The 20,908-nt window shown below is 52.2% G+C and overlaps 1 protein-coding gene across 3 annotated transcripts in view; it reads left to right on the top strand.

The window, feature by feature from the left end:
* COL5A1 (collagen type V alpha 1 chain) overlaps positions 1 to 20,908 on the top strand; it is a 169,062-nt gene that overhangs the window by 12,291 nt on the left and 135,863 nt on the right. Inside the window, exon 1 of one of the 3 annotated variants that reach the window (XM_046652540.1) lies at positions 2,060 to 2,176. The exons of the other annotated variants lie outside the window; for them this stretch is intronic. Coding sequence (XP_046508496.1) covers positions 2,173 to 2,176 — 4 coding nt within the window. The 5' untranslated portion in view covers positions 2,060 to 2,172. Of the gene's footprint in view, positions 1 to 2,059; positions 2,177 to 20,908 lie in introns of those variants that run through there. 3 annotated transcript variants of the gene reach the window in all.

Raw genomic sequence — 20,908 nt, forward strand, 5'->3', positions numbered from 1 at the left:
TTGTGCAGTTCTGGAAGGTTCCTTGCTCACTAGAAATAAGATGAAGCCGCTCCGAAGTGGAGATGCTCTCTCTTCTTCCTATCCATGCCTCCCCATCTCCTCCATACCACTAGGACTCTCGTGGGAGGAGGACGCCGGGGGCAGTGCAAGCCGGGCCTGCACTGGGTCCCCCGCATCACAATCAGCCTGTCCTCACACGCCCTGCGGCTCCACGGGCCCCTCCGCGTGGACGGGCCCCCTCCCTTCCTGGGTCAGGGCCTGTCCGATTATAAACAGCTGCCTGGCATGAGCCGAGCTGCAGACTCTGGGGACAGCTGCCGTCCAAGGGCTGGGAGGCCCATGGCGGGGGAGTTCTTCTGCCCCCTGGAGAGCTGGAAGGAGCGGGGCAGGCGGTTGGCTTGACCATCTTGTAGGCTCTTGGGCCACCCACCGCTCTGTGTTCTGGGCGAGGTCAGCTGAGGGACGAGCCGGCTCTGGGCCTGGGCGCCGAGGGGCCACTGGGCTCCGAGCCGGCCCTGGGGTCCCGACACTCTGCCAGGCCCCTCCTGAGTCTGTCACCTGAAGTGTGAAAGACTCAGAAAGAGCGTGTAACATGGGGGGCAGGAGTGTTTGCTGGAGAATTGTCTCTCAAGGGAATACGGTTCTCTGGGACTTTTCTTCTTCTTGTTTTGCCTTATCCGAAGTCCTTTCACTGTTGTTTCATCCTGATGGCATCTTTCCAAGGGAACGAGTCTCACCCTATTTTGCAGGCGGGAAGCCTAAGGCCCACAGAAGCCCCACAGCCAGTAAGTGGCAGAGTTGGAGCCTTTAAAATAGCATTTGAGTTACGGAATGTGATTTTGTCCAGCCTCTTGGGAACAGGCCCGATGCCTAGAGTCAGGGCCTTCAGAGGGCAGACATCACAGCGAGGTGGGGTGTCAGCCGCCTCGGAGGCACGGTCACGTTTTCTTTATCTCCTGGGTCTTCATCATCTTGGCCGCAGGGGACTGAGAGAGGAGGAGGTTAGTGACCACCACGGACGACCTCCCTGCCCTCCATCTGCCTCCCTGCGCCCCGGCGGCTGGTGGCGGGTGCACGGCCCGGTTTCAGGAGGAAGCAGTGTTGTGGTCTCTGTCATTCGGCAGCCATGTTCCAAAGCCAGCCTGGGTCCTGGACCCCACAGGGTCCTCCTCATGCTTCTGGGATGAGCTCTGCAGGATTTGGTCTTGCGCCCGTGTTCAGCTGCAAGGAGAGTGTTTGTCTTAAGCGGGTGAGCTGCCCATGTCTGACTCATTTTTTCCGTTTTAGTGGGAAGGGAAGGGGGATAGGCAGGGATGATGGCCAGGTAGGTCCTGCCTGTTTAATATCAGTTGACACACGATGAAAGCGGTGCGAGGGAACCTGTGCGAGCAAGCCTGAGGCTGTAACAGATAAGGGTGGGCCGTGCTGCGAGCAGCTCCCCCTCCGAGGGCAGGGTGGGGTTGAGCAATCGATCAGATGTTCCAGCAGTTGAGCTGGTATAGCTCAGCCCTAACCTCTCTGGTTCAGGGCAGCTGGACCAGGACACGATCCACGTCTTTAAACCATCAGCATTTCAGAAAAGAAAAAGAAAAAACCCTGAGAGAAGCAATGCCAGAGGCCTGATTTCAGAGCCCGCCCTTTATCTATTAGCGAAATGCCCAGGATGTGTCCAAAAAGCCAGTGAGCAGCCGCAGCCTTGCCAAGGACCAGGCTCAAGGGTTGTCCTCTTCGTTTTTCCTTAAAATGGATGAAGAATCCTAGAGGATTGTCACATCTTTCAGAAATTTCATCACTTGGGGAGCCCACCTACCTCGCTGCATGGCCCCGACAGATTCTACTGGGAAAAGTTAGGGAATTTAAATTTATTTGCAACCAAGGGAATAGAGCTTATGCTGCAAATGTGGTCCTAGGCATTTCTGGCTGGAGGCGAGGTCAGTAGGCAGAATTAGCAGTAAACAGCGGTGACGCAAGGGCCTGGTTCGCTGCCATGGCATCGAAGCCTCAGATTTCACGACTAAGGAGGGGAGGGGCTCAGCTAAGGGCCAGAGGAGGTGTCACGTCCCAGCTCTACAAAACTGTGACGATCTAGGCCAGGCTGGGGTCTCTGGTGCTGCCATACTCCCGTGGTGCCACGTCAGAAACGTCGTCTTTCTTCCGTGCCTCAGTTTCTGCATGTGTAAGTTGGAGCTGATGATGTCTACCTCATAGGTCTGTGGTGAGAGTTTAAGGAGGCATGGTGTGGACTTCCATGAAGCAGGCGGGGTCTCGGGGCCTCTGTGACATCTCACCGGGCCTGCAGCAAAGGAGGGAGGGGCTCCGTAAGAGGCTGGGGGGTTGAACCAAGAGCGATTCGTCAACTCGGAGGTGTCGGCCAGTGTGTTTTGAGCTGACTCTCCAGGCAGGGTGGGCAGAAATGGGGGGGCCTGGGCTCTTCCAGGGGAGGATGAAGGGTACCCCACTGTTTGGCAGAGGTAGGTACTCTGGGCTTGCTGCCCCTGGCGGGGCAAAGGGAGAGAGGGTTTGCCCAGGGTTGCGCTGGAATTGGGTCCTGCAGGTGTGGCAGAACGCCTTCCCGGGTGCTCAGCGCAGGGGGCGTGTCCAGAGCTTGCTGGGTTGGAGTCTGTGGGCTCAGCGCTCTGTTAGGTGGTCCCAGGCTGACATTAATCTGGACTCGGTGGTGTGCCACCATGCCTCGCACAGCAATCTGAGCCACCCCAGTCTCTCTCAAGGGGTCCCCAAGTAAATGACCCCTTTGCACCAGGGAGTGTGTGTGTGTTTGAGCGATGTGTACCTAAGCAGGTATGGCCACCCATCTTCCTGGTGTCCATCCATCTTCCTGGTGTCCCCGGTCCCATGGGCACATCGCTGGCCAATGCACTGAATGCATCCTGTGTGCTGGATGCTTCCAACCCAGGATTTTCACTCCACCCACAGCCTGGTGAGGTCAGTACTGTGAGGACTCGTGCAGGTGACTCGGCTAGCAAGGAGCAGACCTAAGAGTGGGACGTGGCTCTCTGTGATTCTTGAATCCCCCTCTCTGCAGCCCCCAGGCCACCTCCTCCCGCCAGCCCCTCATCCCCCTCTGTCTTCTTGGTAGTTTTCCCAGCTGTCACCCTGCTTCTTAGCTGTAATCTCTCCAGATGAGTCTTTCCAGGTCCCGTAACTCCAAGATCAATCGTCTTACCCTGTGAATAACTTCCAGAAACTCTTTCAGCCGGGTTTTGGAATTCCCTAAACACTGCCAGCTTCTGCCCGCTCTTCTTCAGACCACTTCTTCACTTCCGAGCCCGATCTTTGAACTGCTTCTGTTCTCCAGGACTCCCAGGCCGGCGATGGGATCCTTCATGCGGAGTCAAGGATACCACCTCTTCCCTTCCACCCTGCACGGGACTCCAGCATCCGGAGCGCTCCGTGCTCAGAGCCGCCCTGCGGGGGGTGGCTGCCCTTGCAGACCCTGGGCTGACTCCTCTGCGTCCGCCTCCTGGTTTCCATGATCCAGCCCTCCCTCTGCCGAGTTTAAGCCCTGAGAAAACTGTTAGGCTCCAGGCATGTGCCTGTCTCCGTAAACTTTGATGCCTGGTTAATATCTTGGCCAAAAAAAAAAAAAAAATCCTCCGGAGGGTTATCTGGTCTCTTTCCAGTCATTTATTAAAATATTTCCTGCTCTGATTTCTGCAGTTGGATAAGCAGGCAGTGAATAATGGCACCCAGGAACGGCCCTGACATCTGTGCTGTGCTGAGCAGCCACCCATCTCTGGGGTATGTCAGGCTTGACGCTTAGCACATTCTTCTCTGACGACTCACTGCCCTCCCTCCGTCTTTGGGCCCAGATCCTTCCTTTCCCCTCGGACTTCCCGGTGCCCTGGGAAGCCCTGAGCTGTTTTCACCCTGACTGTGCCAGCTGGACAGGCTTGGTTCTGCCTCAGAGTCCTCCCTGATACTGGCCAGGTGCACAGTGCTTCCTGCCCAGGGCCTTTCAAGCTTCTCCGACGGGGACATGCACATTCCTGGGGCGACAGGGCAGAGTGAGGGCTGATGCAGGAGGTGGCCTGCTTATCGGGGTCGCTCTCCACCCTCCTGTCATTGCCACCCTTCGGCCCTCATCTTTCCTCTGTCTTGTTCCTGCCTCAGCTTTCACGGCTCAGAAAGGAAGGGAGATGTGGGCGCTGCCAGTTTGGATGGGAAAGAGATAACCGGCACGAAACGCTCTGCTTGGGAAACGGTGCCCTGGACCTGTCGTTAGTTGTGTCATCGCCGGCCTACAAATTCTGCGCCCAAGTCTGTAACTCTAAACTCCAGAGCTGTTGTCGGTGGAAGAAACGTGCTGCCTCCTGAACGGAACCTTATCCGTGTGCACTGCACACCTGCTGTGTGCCCTGCCTGCCGGCTTAGGGAATGTTCTAGAAATGCTGTCTCTGAATTAAACTCTGCGGACGTTCTTGTGGGCATCTGCAATGTTGAAGGCACTGTGCATGGCTTTGCCAAGGGAGTCATTGAAGACACCGCCTTCCTAAAGTGCAGTTCAGCATTTGCCGAGCACCACCGTCTGCACACGGCTGTGCCAGCTGAATCTGGCCCCAGGGGGAAGGGGCTGACCCTGAAGCCTGGGAGACCTGGGCTCCCCGTCCTGGAGTCAGTGTGGTGGCCCCTGCATTCCCCAGTCCCAGCAAGTTTCCTCTCCCTTGTGCTGCCCTGTACTCAGGACAGTCCCCAAAGGACGAAGAGCAGTGCCTGCTCAGTTCTGGGGACACTGGGGGTCAGAGGTCAGTCGGACCTGTTGATGGCATGGGGAGGGACCTGGCCCTGACTGTGCAGCTCTGTGTCCCTCTCCCTGTCCTTCCTGAGCCCTCCTGGTCTGCGCCCAGTGGCTCCGAGGCTGTGTTGGGGCCAGGCGGCTGGGCCCCCAGGGCTGTGGAGTTGGGGTTGGGGGGTGAACTCATGCTGCCCAGGGTGTCGAAGGGGACACGTTGCAGATGCTCAGAGGAGAGATGCTTGGCCAGCAGTGTGTGAGGTGGGGCTCCGGCCAGGGCCCGGAGCGGGAGGACTGTGCGGAAATGTTGCCATGCCCTGTTGGGGACCATGGCCACTTGAAGAGGGAGCATCTTTTTGAGTGTCTTCCTCTTTCTTCTTCTTTGATTATTTATATGTTTTGTAATGAAAAAGGATACATGTTCATTGTAGTCATTTTGGAAATTACAAAAAAATATAAAAGTAGAAAATAAAAATCAGCCATAATCCCCAAACTCAAACTCCACTGGGTCTGAGTACCAAGAAGAAAGATGGAGGGAAACACATCACGGTGGCTGACTGGAAACGGGGGCACAGTCCCCACCGGCACCCCTTCCCTGAAGGTCGAGGCCTGGGAGTCCTGACACTGGGGATTTGGACCTTCCTGCTTCTCCTTAGGAGGTAGCCATTCTCTTCATCCATGATCCTTTAGAAAGCCTAATTCACTTACGGTGTCTCCTGCCGTTGGACATGTGGGTCATTTCCGGTTGTTTTGTTGCTATAAGTGACCAGGCCTTGAGGGGACGTGTGGTCTCATAAGCTGCGTCCACCACAGGCACGTGCGCTGGCCCTCGGGCTGCACCTGTGGGAGGAGAACGTCTTGGGGGTCTGGGTGAGCATCAGCGCCCCCGTGTGTGGGACATGAAGGAGGCGTGTAGCCGCTGCTCCCTGACTTTTAAGGCATGGCACCCATCGGAGCGTAGAGCTTGATGAAGGCAGCATTTCACGTTGGCTGGGAAAGAGAGCGTGAGTCATGGCTGTGGGCTGGAGTGAGGAGGGAGCATCTTGGGAAAAGCAGTTGGATGGTGCCTCCCTCTTGCGCCAGAATGCATTCCAGATGGATCAAAGATGTGAACTTCATGAACGAAACCATAAAACTACTAGAAGAAAACATGGGAGATTGGGTTTTATAGTCTTGGGATGGGAAGGCCATTCTCAGTATGACATAAACCCCAGAAATTATAAAAGAAAAAAAAATTTGACTCCATAAAAGTCAAGATTTTCTCTCTGGCCAAAACAAAACCAAAAAGCAACCAATCATCATAAGGAGAGAATATGAAAATATATGGCAGAAAGGGGATTGATACACTGTAATAGTCAGAGAAGCCCTACAGAAGAATGAGACCGGGAGTCAAACCAAGAAAATGCACCAAAGACATGACTAGTTCTTGGAAAAGAAAATACAAATAGCTTTAAACATGTGAGAAGATGTTTGACTTTACTCACAAGAAAGGAATGCAGGTGAAACCCTGGGGAGATACCACCTGTGACCTGGCCGGGTGGACGAAGGAGAGACCCCGAGTACACGCACTGGGGGCCGAGTGAGGGGACGTGGGCGTCCTCACGGATGGCCCTTCGAGAAAGGCATTTGCAGCATCTATCAAAATATTAAAAAACACATACTCTTTGACCTGCCAGCTCTGCATCTTGGAACGTTTCCCATGGGTACACTCACACGTGTGTGCAGACACCTACGTACAAGAGCAGTCATATAGCACTGTCCGGAAGAGACGAGGATCAAAACAGTCAAATGTCCGTCAAGAGAGCCGTTTACATAAGTGCCTGTGCAGCTACAGCGGAGAACGCAGCGTAGCCGCTCAGAGAATGGGGTTTACGTGACTTCACATTACTGAAATGGATCGATCTCCAAGATACGTTAAGGAAAGACAAGCAAAGTAAAGAATGTTCTTCATCATATGAATCCATCTCTATCAAAAGAAAAAAGACACATAATTCTAGGCTCGTATGTGCATAGATAATAAGGAAGGATGCCCCAAAATTGGGACTCGTGGTTTTCCATAGAGTGGCAGCTGAGTGCATGGGGGTGCAATTCTCTCTGGCATCTTTGGAACTGGGTGAATGGCTTGTTCAAACACGTGGGTTGGTTGGAAGCTGGGCAGGTGTGTAGATAACAGAGAGGCGAGACTGGGAAGTGAGGGCTGGCTGCTCTGGGAGCTGCATGCCTTTCCTGTTGGCAGGCAGTTGCTTTTGGCTGGAATGACTTAGTCAATTAAAAAAGTTTGTGGTCCCCCCAAAAAAAAGGAAGAAAAGAAAAGAAACAAGACCAAGTCCATCCAGAAGGAACTGGCCAGGTGGATCGTGCGTGTATCATTCGGTGATCCTCTGAAGGTGGGAACATGCACGTGCAGATTTTCGGAACTGAAATTGTCCTCAGCGACCCCCATCCACTCATTTTATAGGTTGAGAAACTGAGGCCAGTACATACCTCCCTAGAGTCATGTAGCAAGTTGGGGCAGAGCTCCATAGACATTGTTTTAATCGTTTGAAGCAGGTGCTGACAATGGGTTCATTTTATAAATGAGGAACATGAAGGAAATTGCCCAGAACCCAATGGTTGAGAATGGGGGTCTAGGATTCAGGCCGGTGCCTTGCCTGACTCTCGATGCTCACTGTGGACTGAACGCTCACACATTGTACCTCTGTGCGGGTAGCAGCGTCCGTGCCATGAATGGCATCTGCCCATAGACCGTCTGCAGATGCTGCTTGGCAGGGCACTGGGCATTCTTAGGACCTGGGGCTGCAGAAACGTTTGCATCTGGGGCCTCTCAGGGGGTTGGTGGGAAAGAACGAGGGGCCACGGACATGACGTCTTTAACGTGGGAAAGGTTCTGTGCCGTGGTGCTGGGGCTCGGCACGGGGTAGGGTGGTGGTAGGTGTGGCCCTGTGACCTCGGACTCTGTGAGCGCCATCCCGGCTCAGTGGTCACTCATGACCCTGCATCATCTTCCCATGCTCCCTCACCTCCTGTCACCAGGCTTGGCCCTTTCCACAGTTCTGAGTCCCTGGGGTCCTTCCAGTCTCCCTGGCTGGCCCCCTGACTCCTGGAAAAGCAGCTCAGACATGAGGCTTTGAGAGTCCCTCATCTGGAGGAGCTCAGGTGTTGACAGTCAGTGGAGGGGTCTTTGTGAGGTCAAGGGACAGCAGAGATTCCTCTGTCCCAGAAAAGAAGCTGAAGTCCCCACTTGTTCCCTAGGGCCCTTCGTGTCTCATTCTGCGAGGTCCCTGCTGGAATGTGAACTTTCCCCCTAAACGTCAGCCACTGTTCTCCTCCCAGGCAGCTGGTCGGTGCTGTCGGGACACGGAGCTGTGAGGGGCGGGGCAAGGAGCTGAGCTTGGCTTGTTCACTCCTCCATCTGATTGTGTTAGGGGTGTGCCAGGCACATTGAGTTAATGGTGGCACCGCTGTCAGAACCTAGAGGATGGAGAGGCTCCCTGGCCTCGAGTCCCGCATCCTGGTGGGATGGGATGGTGGTAGGAGTGTGTGATAGGTCTGTTTGGTTGAACCATGGGAAATTGCCATTTTGTGGGCCAAAATGTTGAGTCATTTTACGTGTTTCAATCTAAAGATAGAAGAGTGAGCACTGAGGAGGCCACCGGTCCAGCTGGGGGCTTCAGGGCATCTTTCTCAGAGGCAGCATTGTCTAAGCTGAGGTCTATGGATGAGTAGGGCCTCACCAGCAGTGGAGGCTGGGGGGACAGGGGGATTCCAAGTTTAGGGAACTGAATGTGCAAAGGCCTTGACGCTGTGTCATGTTGGTCTTTGAATGTGGGGTTTAGCTTAACTAGAACATAGCTTGAGTAGGGTGGCAGGAGAAGGGGAGTGGCAAGAGAGGAGGCCTTGGGTGCCTTTAATTCGGTTTAAATTGGCAAAGGTGTATTGTCATTTTTACCCATCCATCTCTGTGTCCGTCCATACCGTTAATCCATCTATCTGTCTATCCATCCATCCATCCATCCATCTAACCTTCTAACCATCCATACAACCATCCATTCATCCAGACCATAAATCCATCCCTCCTTTTACCCACCCACCCACCCATCTATCCACTTATTCATCCATACCATGAATCTACCCACTCACCCCTCCATCCATCCTCCCATCTATCCATACCATAAACCTATTCAGTCACCCACCTATCCATCTAAACCATAAACCCATGCAATCACCTACCCACCCATCCATCCACCCATTGATCCAGACCTTAAATCCATCCACCCACCCACCCACCCACTGATCTATCCATTCCTCCATCACAGTACTGGGCTGCCCCTTCTACTGCACTACCTTCCATTTTTGCCTCAGGGTGATATACAACCACCCCAGACTCCTGCTGTCTACACTAGAGCTCCTTGAGGACAAGCAATGACAGACACACTTCGGCTTCTGCAGCGCTTAGCAGAGTACCAGGCACGACTAGATCCTCGTGCTGTGTTTGTTGGCTTGCACTGAGAGACGAGATCAATCCAGTTGTAGCAGCAGCAGACCGTGCAGTCAGGATAATGACAAGGCGCTGACTGCTCTTTAGGGGTTCAGAGCGGAGGGAGGCCCACGGCTCTGGGGTGGCTGGGGCTGGGGGAGGTAAGCTGGGGCTCTCAGCAGAGGTGGGCCGTGGACAGGTGGGGAGAAGCAACAGAAGCCTTCCAGTTGGCAGTAAAAGAGAAGATCAGCTCTGTCTCGGGACCTGGGAGGTGGAGAGTCCACATGCTCCAGGATATTTGGTTATTGATTCAGAGAGTCTATGAATTCTCCAAATGCCTTTGTCAACTTTTCTTGACTGTAAAAGTAAAGCATGCTCATTATAGCAAATTTGGAAAATATAAAAGTGCCTTTTTCTTTTCTTTTCTGTCTTAATCTGTTCGGGCTGCTGTAACAAAATACCAAAGGCTGGCTGGCTTATAAACAACAGACATATATTTCTCATCGTTCTGGAGGCTGGAAGTCCAGGATCAGGACACCAGCACGGTTGTTGGTGGTGGAGGACCCTTTTTCTGGTTCATAGCTGACGCCTTTTCGCTGTGTCCTCACGTGGTGGGAGGGGCTGGGAGCTCTCTGGGGCATTGTCTTTGGGGGTTAGGATTTCAGCATATGAATTTGGGGGGCGGGGGGCACAAACATTCACACTATAGCGCTTTCTTCCCGTTTTTCCCTTTACGCGGCTGAGCTCACGTATCAAAACAGTGTTGCGTCCCACTCAGTCACAGCCGCTTCCCGGGTCATTACTTCCCAGGTTGGAACTCTTCGTAAATGTCTTCGCAGCTGCTGGGCATCCCACTGTGTGCTTGCGTTAGGGTTGCTTCCCCACTCCTCTCTCGCTGGAGCTGGGTTCTCTCTGATTGTTTGCTGTTATAAATAACACTTGGATGAACATCTTTCTGGTAAATCCTTTCTCCTTCTCTGGTTGTTTCCTTAGGGCAGATTTCTAGACGTTGACTCACCCTCACCCTGTTAGAGCACAGGAATGTTTTAAAGCCCTTTTATTGCAGAATGACGTTCCAGCCAACAGTGGGCAATGAGCACCCGAGCTACTGTGCCCTGGCCAGCAGTATCCTCAGGTCCTGGACCCACGTGGACCCCACGTGGTGGAACTGGGGCTCCTCACTGCTCTAAGCCAGTCATCTCCCTCTTTCTGCTCCTGGGAGGCAGCAGGGATGTAATTTACTGCCTGGCACCTGGCTTGGCCATTATGGGGCCCGTGGCTCTCCCTAGGTCACTCGGGCCTCGAGGCTCGCTCCAGCTTCGTCATCTGGAGAACAGAGCAGCGCTTCCTGCCCCACGGGGTTATTCTAAGAAGTTGGGTTATTAACGACAGTTAGAACTCAGCTGTATTCAGAGCTTTAGCTCCCTCCCAGTAGTGAGATGGGTTCCTTGGACTTTACCCACTTCTAAGAGGGCTGACCGAGCTTTCTGAGCCTGTGGCTGTGAACCCTGGGGAGCCGGCAGCTGTCCACCCCCGGGGAGACTGTGAAACTTGACTTCATTAACCCACCGAGTGTGGGGTCTAGGGAAGTCAGCCGGGACTGGTGGCGTAGACCCGTGAGTGATGACTGGGGAACGTCGGTTCCAAGTTCTGCCGCTGGTTTGTGCTGCATCCTTTGGGGGAGTGTCTATGGTCATTGCACAGTTATGTGCGCATTCAGTGTCCACGTAGCTGGTCTTGAGTCATAGTTGGGGTGTTCTGAAGACTTGCATAGCTCTAGTAATTGAAAAATGCCTCCAGGTGCTGGGGGAAGTCATGTAACCTGTCCCTCCAAAGGTCAGAGTGACCCGTGCAATAGTCTTTACTGGAGTCACATAACTGAATAAAATCATTTCAGAGACGAAGACATAGAACGCACAAAAGTCCCCCAGAATCGTGCCGCGGCCTCCGCTCCGAAAGCAGCTCCCTCTGGGGCCCTGGGAGGAGCCACGTGCTGGGTGGGTGTGTGGAGGGGTTGATGGGAAAGACTGGCCTTAATTTGTAACAGGAAATATTCCTTTTAGCTTTATCTATCATGTTGTTTACTTGGTGACATTTATAGGTATTAGACATCTCTAGGGGCCAGTTCCTGTCCTTTTCTAAAGCTGTCTTTTCTAATGAGAATTTCAAGGCAAATACTGCCCGATGCCAGTGCTGGAGGAACAGTGCACCAGCAGACACATGTGCCTTTTGTCCACATTTCAGTCCGAAAGGGCAAGGGTGAACCGGACGTGGGCCTTCCCAAGGGGCCCTGTGAGGACTCATGGTGTTGGGTGGCCCACTTCCAATGTCAGACTGGGACATGTAGGCATTCCTGGGAAGTCCAAACGCCGTTTTGTTTTGTAAAGAGCAGTTAAAAATTGCCTGCTTTCAGGACAAAGGCCAAAAGATCTGTGACTGTCTCACAGTTTTAGGTAGACATGGAGAGAGGACAGTAATTTAATTGTGTAGTGCTATTTCCTGCTGGACATTAACTGGCATTTATTATCCCATTAATTTGTTATAAGAGCAATACATGTACATCATAGAAATGTTAAAAGCTACTAAAAAGTATAAAGAATGAAATAAAAGTTAATCATAATCCCTTATTTGTCTAAAGTATGATGTCGATGATTTCTATTTAGTGCAGCCAAATAAATTACTAATTGAACATTTTGATGTCTTTATTTTCCAGTATCTGTTCTATGTCTGTATTTACAAAATAGGGATCATATGCTACTTTGTAATAGTTTTAAACTTAAAATAAGATGAGTAAATCTCAGGAAACTAGGAGTAAAAGGGAACATCCTCAGTCCGATAAAGGACGTCTATGTAAAATGTACATCCTGAAAGCTTTCCCCCCAAGACGGGGAGCAAGGCCAGGGTGTCTGCTCTCACACTCCTGTTCAACATGGTCTGGCGATCCTAGCCTTTGCAATAAGGCAAGAACAGGAAATAGAAGGCATGTAGACTGGAAAGGAAGAATTAAAACTGTCTTTATTTGCAGACCACATGATTATCATGTTAAAAATTCTGAGGAATTTGCAAAAAAAGCTTCTAGAACTAATAAGTAAGTTTAGTGTGGTCACAGGAGTCAAAGTCAATACACAAAATTCAACTGTGTTTCTAGATGGTCACATGAGCAATTGGAAATAGAAATTTAAGAAGCCGTTACCCTATCATCAAAAATATAAAATACTTAGAGATATGTTTAGCGAAATACCCACACACTGAAAAATTACAAAATGTCTCTCAGAGATATTAAGGAAGATCTAACGAAATGGAGAAATATACCACCATTCTCATGGGCAAGGAGACTTTGTATTGTTAAGATATCGTTTTCCCCAAAATTGATCAACAGATTCAGTGCGATGCCAATTAAAATTGCAGCAGGCTTTTTTTGCTTTTAATATAGACGTTGACAAGATAATTTTGAAATCTATATGGAAATGCAAAGAACCTAAAATAACTCAACCAATTTTGAAAAAGAAGAATATTGGAAGGCTTATGCAATGTGCTTTTAGGACTTAACTACAGAGCCAGGTTGGTCAAGGCATTGTGGTGTTGACTTAAAGACGGGCGTCTAGACCAATGGGACAGACTGGAGTCCTTAAAGGGACTCACACGCATATATGATCACTTGATGTTTGACAGTGGTGCCAAGATAATTCAGTGGTGAAAGTGCAGTCTTTATCAACAATGGTGCCGGGACAACTAGACATCCATTTGCAAAAAAATAAACCTGGACCCTTACTTCAAATCATGCATAAAAGTTAGGATGGATCATAGACTAAAGCTAAGATTTAAAACTGTAAGTAATAAAACGAGAAAAAGAAAACCCTTTTTATGACCTTGAGTCAGACAAAAATTTCTTAGAAAGTACACAAAAAGTAGGAACCATAAAAAAATTAATAAATTGGACTTCATCAAATTAAAAATGTCTGCTCTTCAAAAGACACCACTAAGAAAATAGAAAGATAAACTACAGACTGGAATAAAATATTTGCAAAACACACGTGTGATAAATACATATGTCGCATGTGTAAAGGAATATTATAACTCAACAGGGAAAGAGTAGATGATCAGTTTAAAACTGGGAAAAAGAGTTGAACAGACATTTCACCAAAAAGATGTATGAACGGCCAATGTACATATGGCAAGATGCTTTAGTTTTCAGGGAAACACAAATTAAAACCAAGGAGCTACCAGTATACATGCAAGTGTTGGCGAGGACATGGAAAACTTGTACGCTATTCGTGGGAACGCAAAGTGGTGCAGCTACTTTGGAAAACCGTTTGGCAGGTTTTTATAAGGTTAACCATCCACTTATCATAGGACCCGGCAATTCCACTCCTAGGTATTTGCCCAAGAGAAGTGAAAACGTGTGTAGACAAAGACATAGGTGTGAATGTTCATAGGGCACTTTCTCACCTCACCCTGAAACAACCCAAGTGCCCATCAGCTGGTAGATGGATGAACAGACTGTGGTGCGTCCCTATGATGGAATACTACTCAGCAATAAAAAAGGAATGAATACATGGAAAACGTGAGTACAAAAGCATTATGTTAAGTGAAAAGAGCAGGCAGAAAAGGCTATATATGATAGAATTCCATTTATATGGCATTCGAGAAAAGGCAAAACCATGGGGACAGAAAAAAGATCAGTGGTTGTCAGAGGCCAGCAGCTGGGGAGAGGGAGCTTCCCGAGGTGATGGAAATGTCCTCTGTCTTGACTGTGGTGGTGGTTACAGACCTGTCTGTTTGTCAAAACTCACTGACCTGTCGACTTACAAAGGGTGAATTTTACTGTATGTAAACAATACCTCCAAAAACCTGACTCAAAATTAAAAAACTCATAAGCAATTTCCCCATGATTACATATCCCTTTGTTATTAATATTAATGCTCACTTAATTAATTAGTTAATAACATTAACTGATATTAATATAATTTTCAATACAAATTGATGACTGTATAGCATTCTGGTGTAGAGATGCGCCATGGCATATTCCATCCCCCCAGGTTGGAACATTAACTTTCTTTCAGAGTTTTTGGTGTGGTGGGCGTCTTTAAGTATTTATTCTTATCTCCACCTCAGTGTTGGAGGCAAATTCCCGTAGAATGAATGCTTTTAAGACTTTCAGCCCCAGGTGTCACATTGCCTCCTAGAAGGGTGTCAGTTTAGACCCTCTGTACCGAGCGATCTTTCGCTTCCTTGCCAGAATTTGGTACGTAAAAACAATATTTTGCCGATTTGAGGGGAGGCAAAGGAGTCTTGATTTAAATTGCGTTTCTCTAGCTACGAGTGACACTGAGTATTGTTAATTTGTTTGTCCTGCTCCTTTTTGGTCATAAGAGTTTCCTGAATATGTACCATATATGTCACATGTATGTCTGTTAAGTATCTCCCTGTTTATTGCTTGCTTCTTGTTGCCATTCTCTGTTGCTGCATAACAACCACCCCAAAACTTAGCGTTTAAGAAAACAGCCAGCTTTTACTTTAGCCGTCTTCATTTGCTTCTGAATCTGCATTTGGGGCAGGGCGTGGCAGGGGCCATTTGCTCCCATGGCATCGGCACAATCCATTTCCAAGTGGTTTTCCCATATGGCTGGCCAGTTGGTCCTGGTTATTGGCTGGGTGCTCAGCCGAGGCTGTTGGCTGGGGGCTTGGCTGGGGTTGTTGGCTGGGGGCCTGGGTTTCTCTTCACATGGCACCCTCCAAGGGCCTGCTTGGGCTTCCTCATGGCATGGTGTCTGGTTCTAAGAAAGAGTCTTCTAAGAGACACAGGAAGTAGAACCCCAGTTTCCTAAAGTCTAGATCCGTGAGCTGGCACCATTGCTTCCATCACATTCTACTGGTCACATAGTTGCAGAGCCCACCTTGATTCAAGGGAAGGGGGGACATAGACACCCCGACTGTGGCCACTTGTGTTAAAGAATTTGTGGCCATTTTTAAACCACCACACTTAAAAAATGTGTTTTGTTTTTATTCATAAAATTATGCAAGTTTTATGTGGCTATATATTTACAACATTTTTCAAAAGTAGAGGGAGAGAGAGAGAGATGAGCCGACATTCTCTGTCATGCTTCTCCCAGTTCTCAGCCCCTTCCCAGACGTGACCCCTTCCCCGTTTGGCTGGCATTGTTCTGGCCATTTTCGTGTGTGCGTTCACATGACGTGGTTTCAGAGCACACAGGGATCTTCTGTTATTTACCATAAAGGGCCAGTGCTCTATAGATGTCTCTGTGGCTTGCCATCTCAGCTGTCTTTCCGTGTCCGACCATGGAGATGAGCACTTCCTGTCTGCCTCTGCAGAGTATGTCAGAGACGCAGCTGTGTGTCTTTAACCAGCTCCCCACTGATGAGCAGTTACCTTGTGTCCAGTTCTTCCCTATTACAGATGACAGCGCCTTGGACGTCCTTGCACATAGACGAGGCTTTCTGCAGGGCTCAGCCCTAAAGGGGTGATGCCAGGTCAGCGCGTGTGCAAATTCTAATTGGGATGCTGCAAAATTGCCTCTCAGAAAGGTTTCCTCTCCCACTGGCACTTACTGCGAGCCCGCTGAATCTGCCTTTCCTTCGTTTGCTCGTTGGTTGGTTTGTTCAGTCCTTGGTTCCTTCGGTCCCTGTCCTGAGCTTCTGCTCTGGCCGAGCTCTCTCCTCCTGCTCTGATTAAGGTCACCCTTGTCCCTTCTCTCAAGGAGCTCCCAGTCTGTCTGGGAAGTGGTGCATCCCCAGGAGCACTTCTTGCCAGTCCAGCGTGGGGGGAGGACATGGCATAGGCAGGAGGCGGCAGGGTGCTGGGGTGACACAGAGGAAGTCGAGGCCTGTCACGATTTATGGCGAGGCCTCTTGATCTCCTCAAGCTTCATCAAGCGAAGGGCTCCCTTTGGGCGCCGCTTTGACTTGTCGTAAGAACTCTCCAGGGAAGGACAGAGCCGGAGACTCTGATGTCATTAGTGCCACTCATTTCAGCTGCCACTCACAGCTTCCCAGGAGAGGCAGATCCCGTTGTTATCCTGCCTTCCCAGCAGGACGGGGCCCAGGGCGGTGGAGCTGCTGTTGGTTTGGGGGTCTGCTTGCCTGGTTCCATCGAGCATGTGAATCTGCTTAGTTTGGAGTCTTGAGGACTCCACCAGTACGTGCAGGAAGCTCACGCTCCTCCGGGGGACCTGCCCGCTGGAGGTGCTCAGGTCAGTGCAGCCAGGGCCTCGCTTGGACTCTGAAATGACGGGGGGTTAGTCCAGAAGGGGTGGGGACCTTCACTGTGTCCTTGACACACAGTAGGCGCTCAGGAGAACATTGCTGGATGAACAAAGCCCCAGAGCAGCTCAGGCCAGCCGGAGCGACTGGCGCCGCCTGTCCGTTTCAAGAAGCCGTTTTGGAGTGTGCCCTGAAGCTGGCCGAGTTCTGTAGTTGTGTCATGGCTGCACTCCCCACTTAGCACAAGCCCCTGAGCTCCCTGGTGTGCTGGGCCTGGGTGAGGCCCTGGATGCAGAGGGCCGCCTGCCAGTGTGACCCCAGCTGGCCTGATGGCCGCCAGCCCACCCTCTGGGCCTCCTGGAAGCAGGTGGGGCCATGCGGAAGCTGCCCGTGCTAACACGGCCAACCCCGCAGAGTGGAATCTGGCGCCTGGTGCCATCCCCGCCCCTTTCCTCCAGAACAAGGAGATAAATTACCTCCGAGGAAACTGAGATTAATCGTCTGGTTTCCCATCATGCTTGCGGGCTCTGCTCCTGGCACGGCTCCTGCAGGCAGGCAGTACCTGTGTCTGCACAGCCCGGCCCAGCTCCTCTGCTGCACGCCATCCTGGCAGTTGGCTGCAGGATTAATGTCCAATCATGTTCTATTCTGTTCAGAAGCCTTTGAGGAATGATGGTGGAGAGGACCATATATACCCGTTTGCTTCTGTAAAGACAGATGGAGAGCAGCATTGACCAATGAGAGGAAGAAGGCGCTGAGTGGATGCAGGGAGAAGCTGGACACAATGCTTATTTCTTCGGGGCGGGTTAGAAGGTTTCTTCGTCCTTCAGCTGTGCTGTTTCCTCCCAGTTCTCAGTGTAGAGTCCTGGTCTGGTCTTTAGCACCTGTAGTCATAGGGACAGTGGCAGCCTCTGTGTGGCCTGACTCAACCCAGACCGGGACGTCCTCAAGCTGCACTGTTGGGTGGGTGGATTACCTGAGCCTGGAATGTTCCTTATAGGGCCCCAGACAACCCAGTGGGGCTTCTGTAAGCTCCCGATGCCCTGTCTTTCTCTCCACTCCTCTGCAGGACTCCTTCCTGTGTGCTCTGCCCATGTCAACCTGTCCCTCATGTGAGTCACCGTGGGTGGCGTGACTTGCTTTCAAGTAACAGTGTGTGCGTTTTGAGGGTCATCTGCTCATTTGGAGGGGCTGCTAGGCTGGACTGTAGGCGTCCTCAGGCTGGGTGGTGGCACATACATGTGTGTGAGCCCTCCAAGGGCACCTGGCCTGCGTTTGGCCGCAGTCTGGGTGTAGGGGTGAGGGGGAGGCGCCAGGTGTCCAGACCTTCAGGTCAACCTCAGCGAGAGGTGGAAGATGGGTGGTCACAGCCCCGGGGGAGCAAGTCTCAGACCTGTCGCACCTTGACCCTGTAGACGAGAGAGTTGTCTCCCACTGCAGACCCTCCCTAGTGACGTTGTGTTCTTAGTAGGGTGGCGCCCTCCCAGCCCCCGCAGCTGAAACGTCACTGTAAAATCTCCCACCAGTGACACCGTCTGCCAAAGCTTCTCAGAGCTCTTGACTTTCTGGCCAGGAAAGGCAAGCCATCGGGCTGGGCAAGGATGAGGCGTGGGATGATGGACGCTGCTTCCCAACCCCCAGATCTGGGAGTCGGGATGGGGCCACTGGCACCTTTCCCCAGGCCCCTGCTGGTGGTGAGGGCTGGGCAGCAAGTCCTCTCTGTGGTCCATCCTCAACTCCCTCACTCCCCAGCGGGGTGTGGAGCACCAAGAACATCTGAGCCACTGAGTGCACGCCACCGGTTACCCCCAGGCAGGCCCCCCTCAGAGGTGCTGAGCCAGGGGGCAGTTGGCCTCTGCTCGAGGAGGCGGTTGCCATGGAATAGGACACGCATGGAGCATAGGATTTCACTCTCTGGTCCAAAAGGAAGAGCGAGGCCACCCAGGCCAGGGAGGTGGTCAGGTGAATGGTTGGTGTCTAAATCTTTGAGAAATTAAAGTTCATCAAATGAGTCTTCAAGATGATGGCATTCCTTCCTTCCTTCACTCACTTGTCCATCCGTCCATCCACGAAGTCCTTCTTCATTCATCCTTCCTTTTTGTCCTCCTTCCATTAATCATCTATCCTTCCGTCCTTTCCTCCATCCATCCATCTTTCTGATCGTGCATCCATCCTTCTGTCCATCCATCCATCCATCCATCCACCCATCCACCCATCCGACTCTCCGTTCTTCCATTTCCTTCATCCATGTGCCCTTGTGTCCATCCTTCCACGAGGGTTTACTGAGTACCCTGTGTGGCGCTTTGTGAAGAGACGGTGAAAACCAGAGGACCGTATCTCTGGGTGCTTTCTCAGTCAGTGTTCACAACAGTATTCTGATGTTGTAGAAAGTGTGACAGGAGAGGCATCTTCTGACCTGTCATTCTTCCGTTAGCCCGGGGCTGTCAGATTCTCTCTAGTCCCTATAGCTCACATGCTGGGGATCTTTTCTCCTCCCAAGGCCTTCCCCAGGTCCTTAACGTCAAGAACAGTTCTGCTCTTCCCTGGAATGAATCTCGCTTTGCCTTTGTCACTGCTCCCGCTCTCACTGCTAGTCTCTCCCTGTAAGCAGAGTGAGCTCTGCAGCCGTTTGTCTGGTGGCGTGTGGGAAGCATTCTGCCGTCACTCTGCCTCATAGTCTAAGGGACAGAAGGAAGACCTTGGGGCGAAACCGCTGTTGAATGTCACTAGGACCTTGGAGACTGACTTAACCTCCCTCAGCCCATTCCTTATCTACAAAGGAAGGTGCCTACTCTGTGAGCTGCCAGGGCGTGTAAGCACACAGTGGGTACTCAGGGGCCTCAGCTGCCCCCCCCCAGGGCACGTAGGCACACAGTGGGTACTCAGGGCCTCAGCGGCACCCCCCCCAGGATGTGTGGGCACACAGTGGGTGCTCAGGACCTCAGCTGCCCCCCCCAGGTCGTGTAGGCACACAGTGGGTGCTCAGGGGCCTCAGCTGCCCCCCCAGAGTATGTAGGCACACAGTGGGTGCTCAGGGCCTCAGCTGCCCCCCAGAGTGTGTAGGCACACAGTGGGTGCTCAGCTGCCCCCCCAGGGCATGTAGACACACAGTGGGTGCTTGGGCCTCAGCTGCACCCCATGTAGGCTCGTTGCACTAGCTTGCAGCCCCAGTGTCATCTGTTGGGAGATCCCTTGGGGCAGGGCTATCAGTGGTGCCAGCTCGGTTAAGCTGCTTGCGTTCCTGGCCGCGCCTGTCTCTCTCCACGTGCTGCTCTCCTGTGGCCTTTCCAGAGCCTGCTTGCACCCTGGCTGTCGTCACCCCCTAACTGATGTTCACTCCTGTGAACGGTGACAGAGATCCCCGTTTCCTGCCGTGTTGCTGTGACGACAGCTGGAGTGATCCAATGGGACTCGCACCCTCCAGGGCAAAGACAAGGGCAGTGTGAACAAAACAAAGTTGGCAGGAGAGGGCTGGCAGGGGCCGGGGAAGGAGCTGGCGCTAAGTGCCCTGTTAACTGGGCAGCCACTGAAATGCCTGCGTTTCCCGAGGCAGAGCCTGCCGCCCTGGGACTTCTGGGCCCAGAGAATGGAGTGGGGACAGAGTGGTCAGCGTTTCTCGCCTGCTGGGGGAGGGTGTGTCTTCTCTGCGGGCATTCCTGCTTGTGAAACAGAGCTCTGGGCTTTCTGCAGGCCAGGGGCAGCCGAGGCTGGGCTGGGAGGCCAGCTCTGTGCTTTGCACTGTCTGAAATACCTTTCAGGCTTTCTACCCAATTCCTAGCTCGTTCTTCCCCTCACCTTGACTACAAGGCACCCTTAAAACGCCACCCCGATGTCACGATGAGGAGCAGGATTAAACCATTCTTCTTTCCGTCTCTGGGCCTCCTTGTTTTCTCATGGAGGGTGCAATTGCTGGGACCACAGTGTGCACCCCGGCGTCCCCACCCTCCTCTCCCAACCCTGTGGGGGTGGCTGTGGGGGCCCTGGGGAGGTGCCCGGTGCTGTCTGCTGGTCAGATCTCAGGCTGGGCACAGGTGAGCTGATGCGGCCACATGCCAGGCTGCGCCCTGCACCTGTGTCGGCCACCATCCTGGTACGGGCTGCTCCTGCACTGGGTCCCTTTCACAGAGTGACAGGGAGGCTCCAGATGGGACCCACTGCGCCCAGGGCCATGGGTCTCCTAACGGGGGGGGGGGGGGGGGGTTCCCCGGCCCCCGGGGGCGGGGGGGGGGGCCCAGGCAGGCGGGCCTGCCCCGGGGGCGTTGGCTGTGCGGTCAAGGAGACAGATGCTACATAAATGATTTGCACACACAACCGCATACTAACAAATGTGGTAAGAACCCGAGGCTGTCTCCTTCAGTGAAAACATCCACCAGGAAGCCATGGTGGTGGGTTCTCAGCTCTTCTCTAGAAACTGAAAAATGGGCCAAAAGCACCTGACAAAGCCCAGAGTTGCTGAGTGT

This window comes from Equus quagga, chromosome 1 (genome assembly GCF_021613505.1).
Source record: "Equus quagga isolate Etosha38 chromosome 1, UCLA_HA_Equagga_1.0, whole genome shotgun sequence".
Classification (NCBI taxonomy): domain Eukaryota; kingdom Metazoa; phylum Chordata; class Mammalia; order Perissodactyla; family Equidae; genus Equus; species Equus quagga.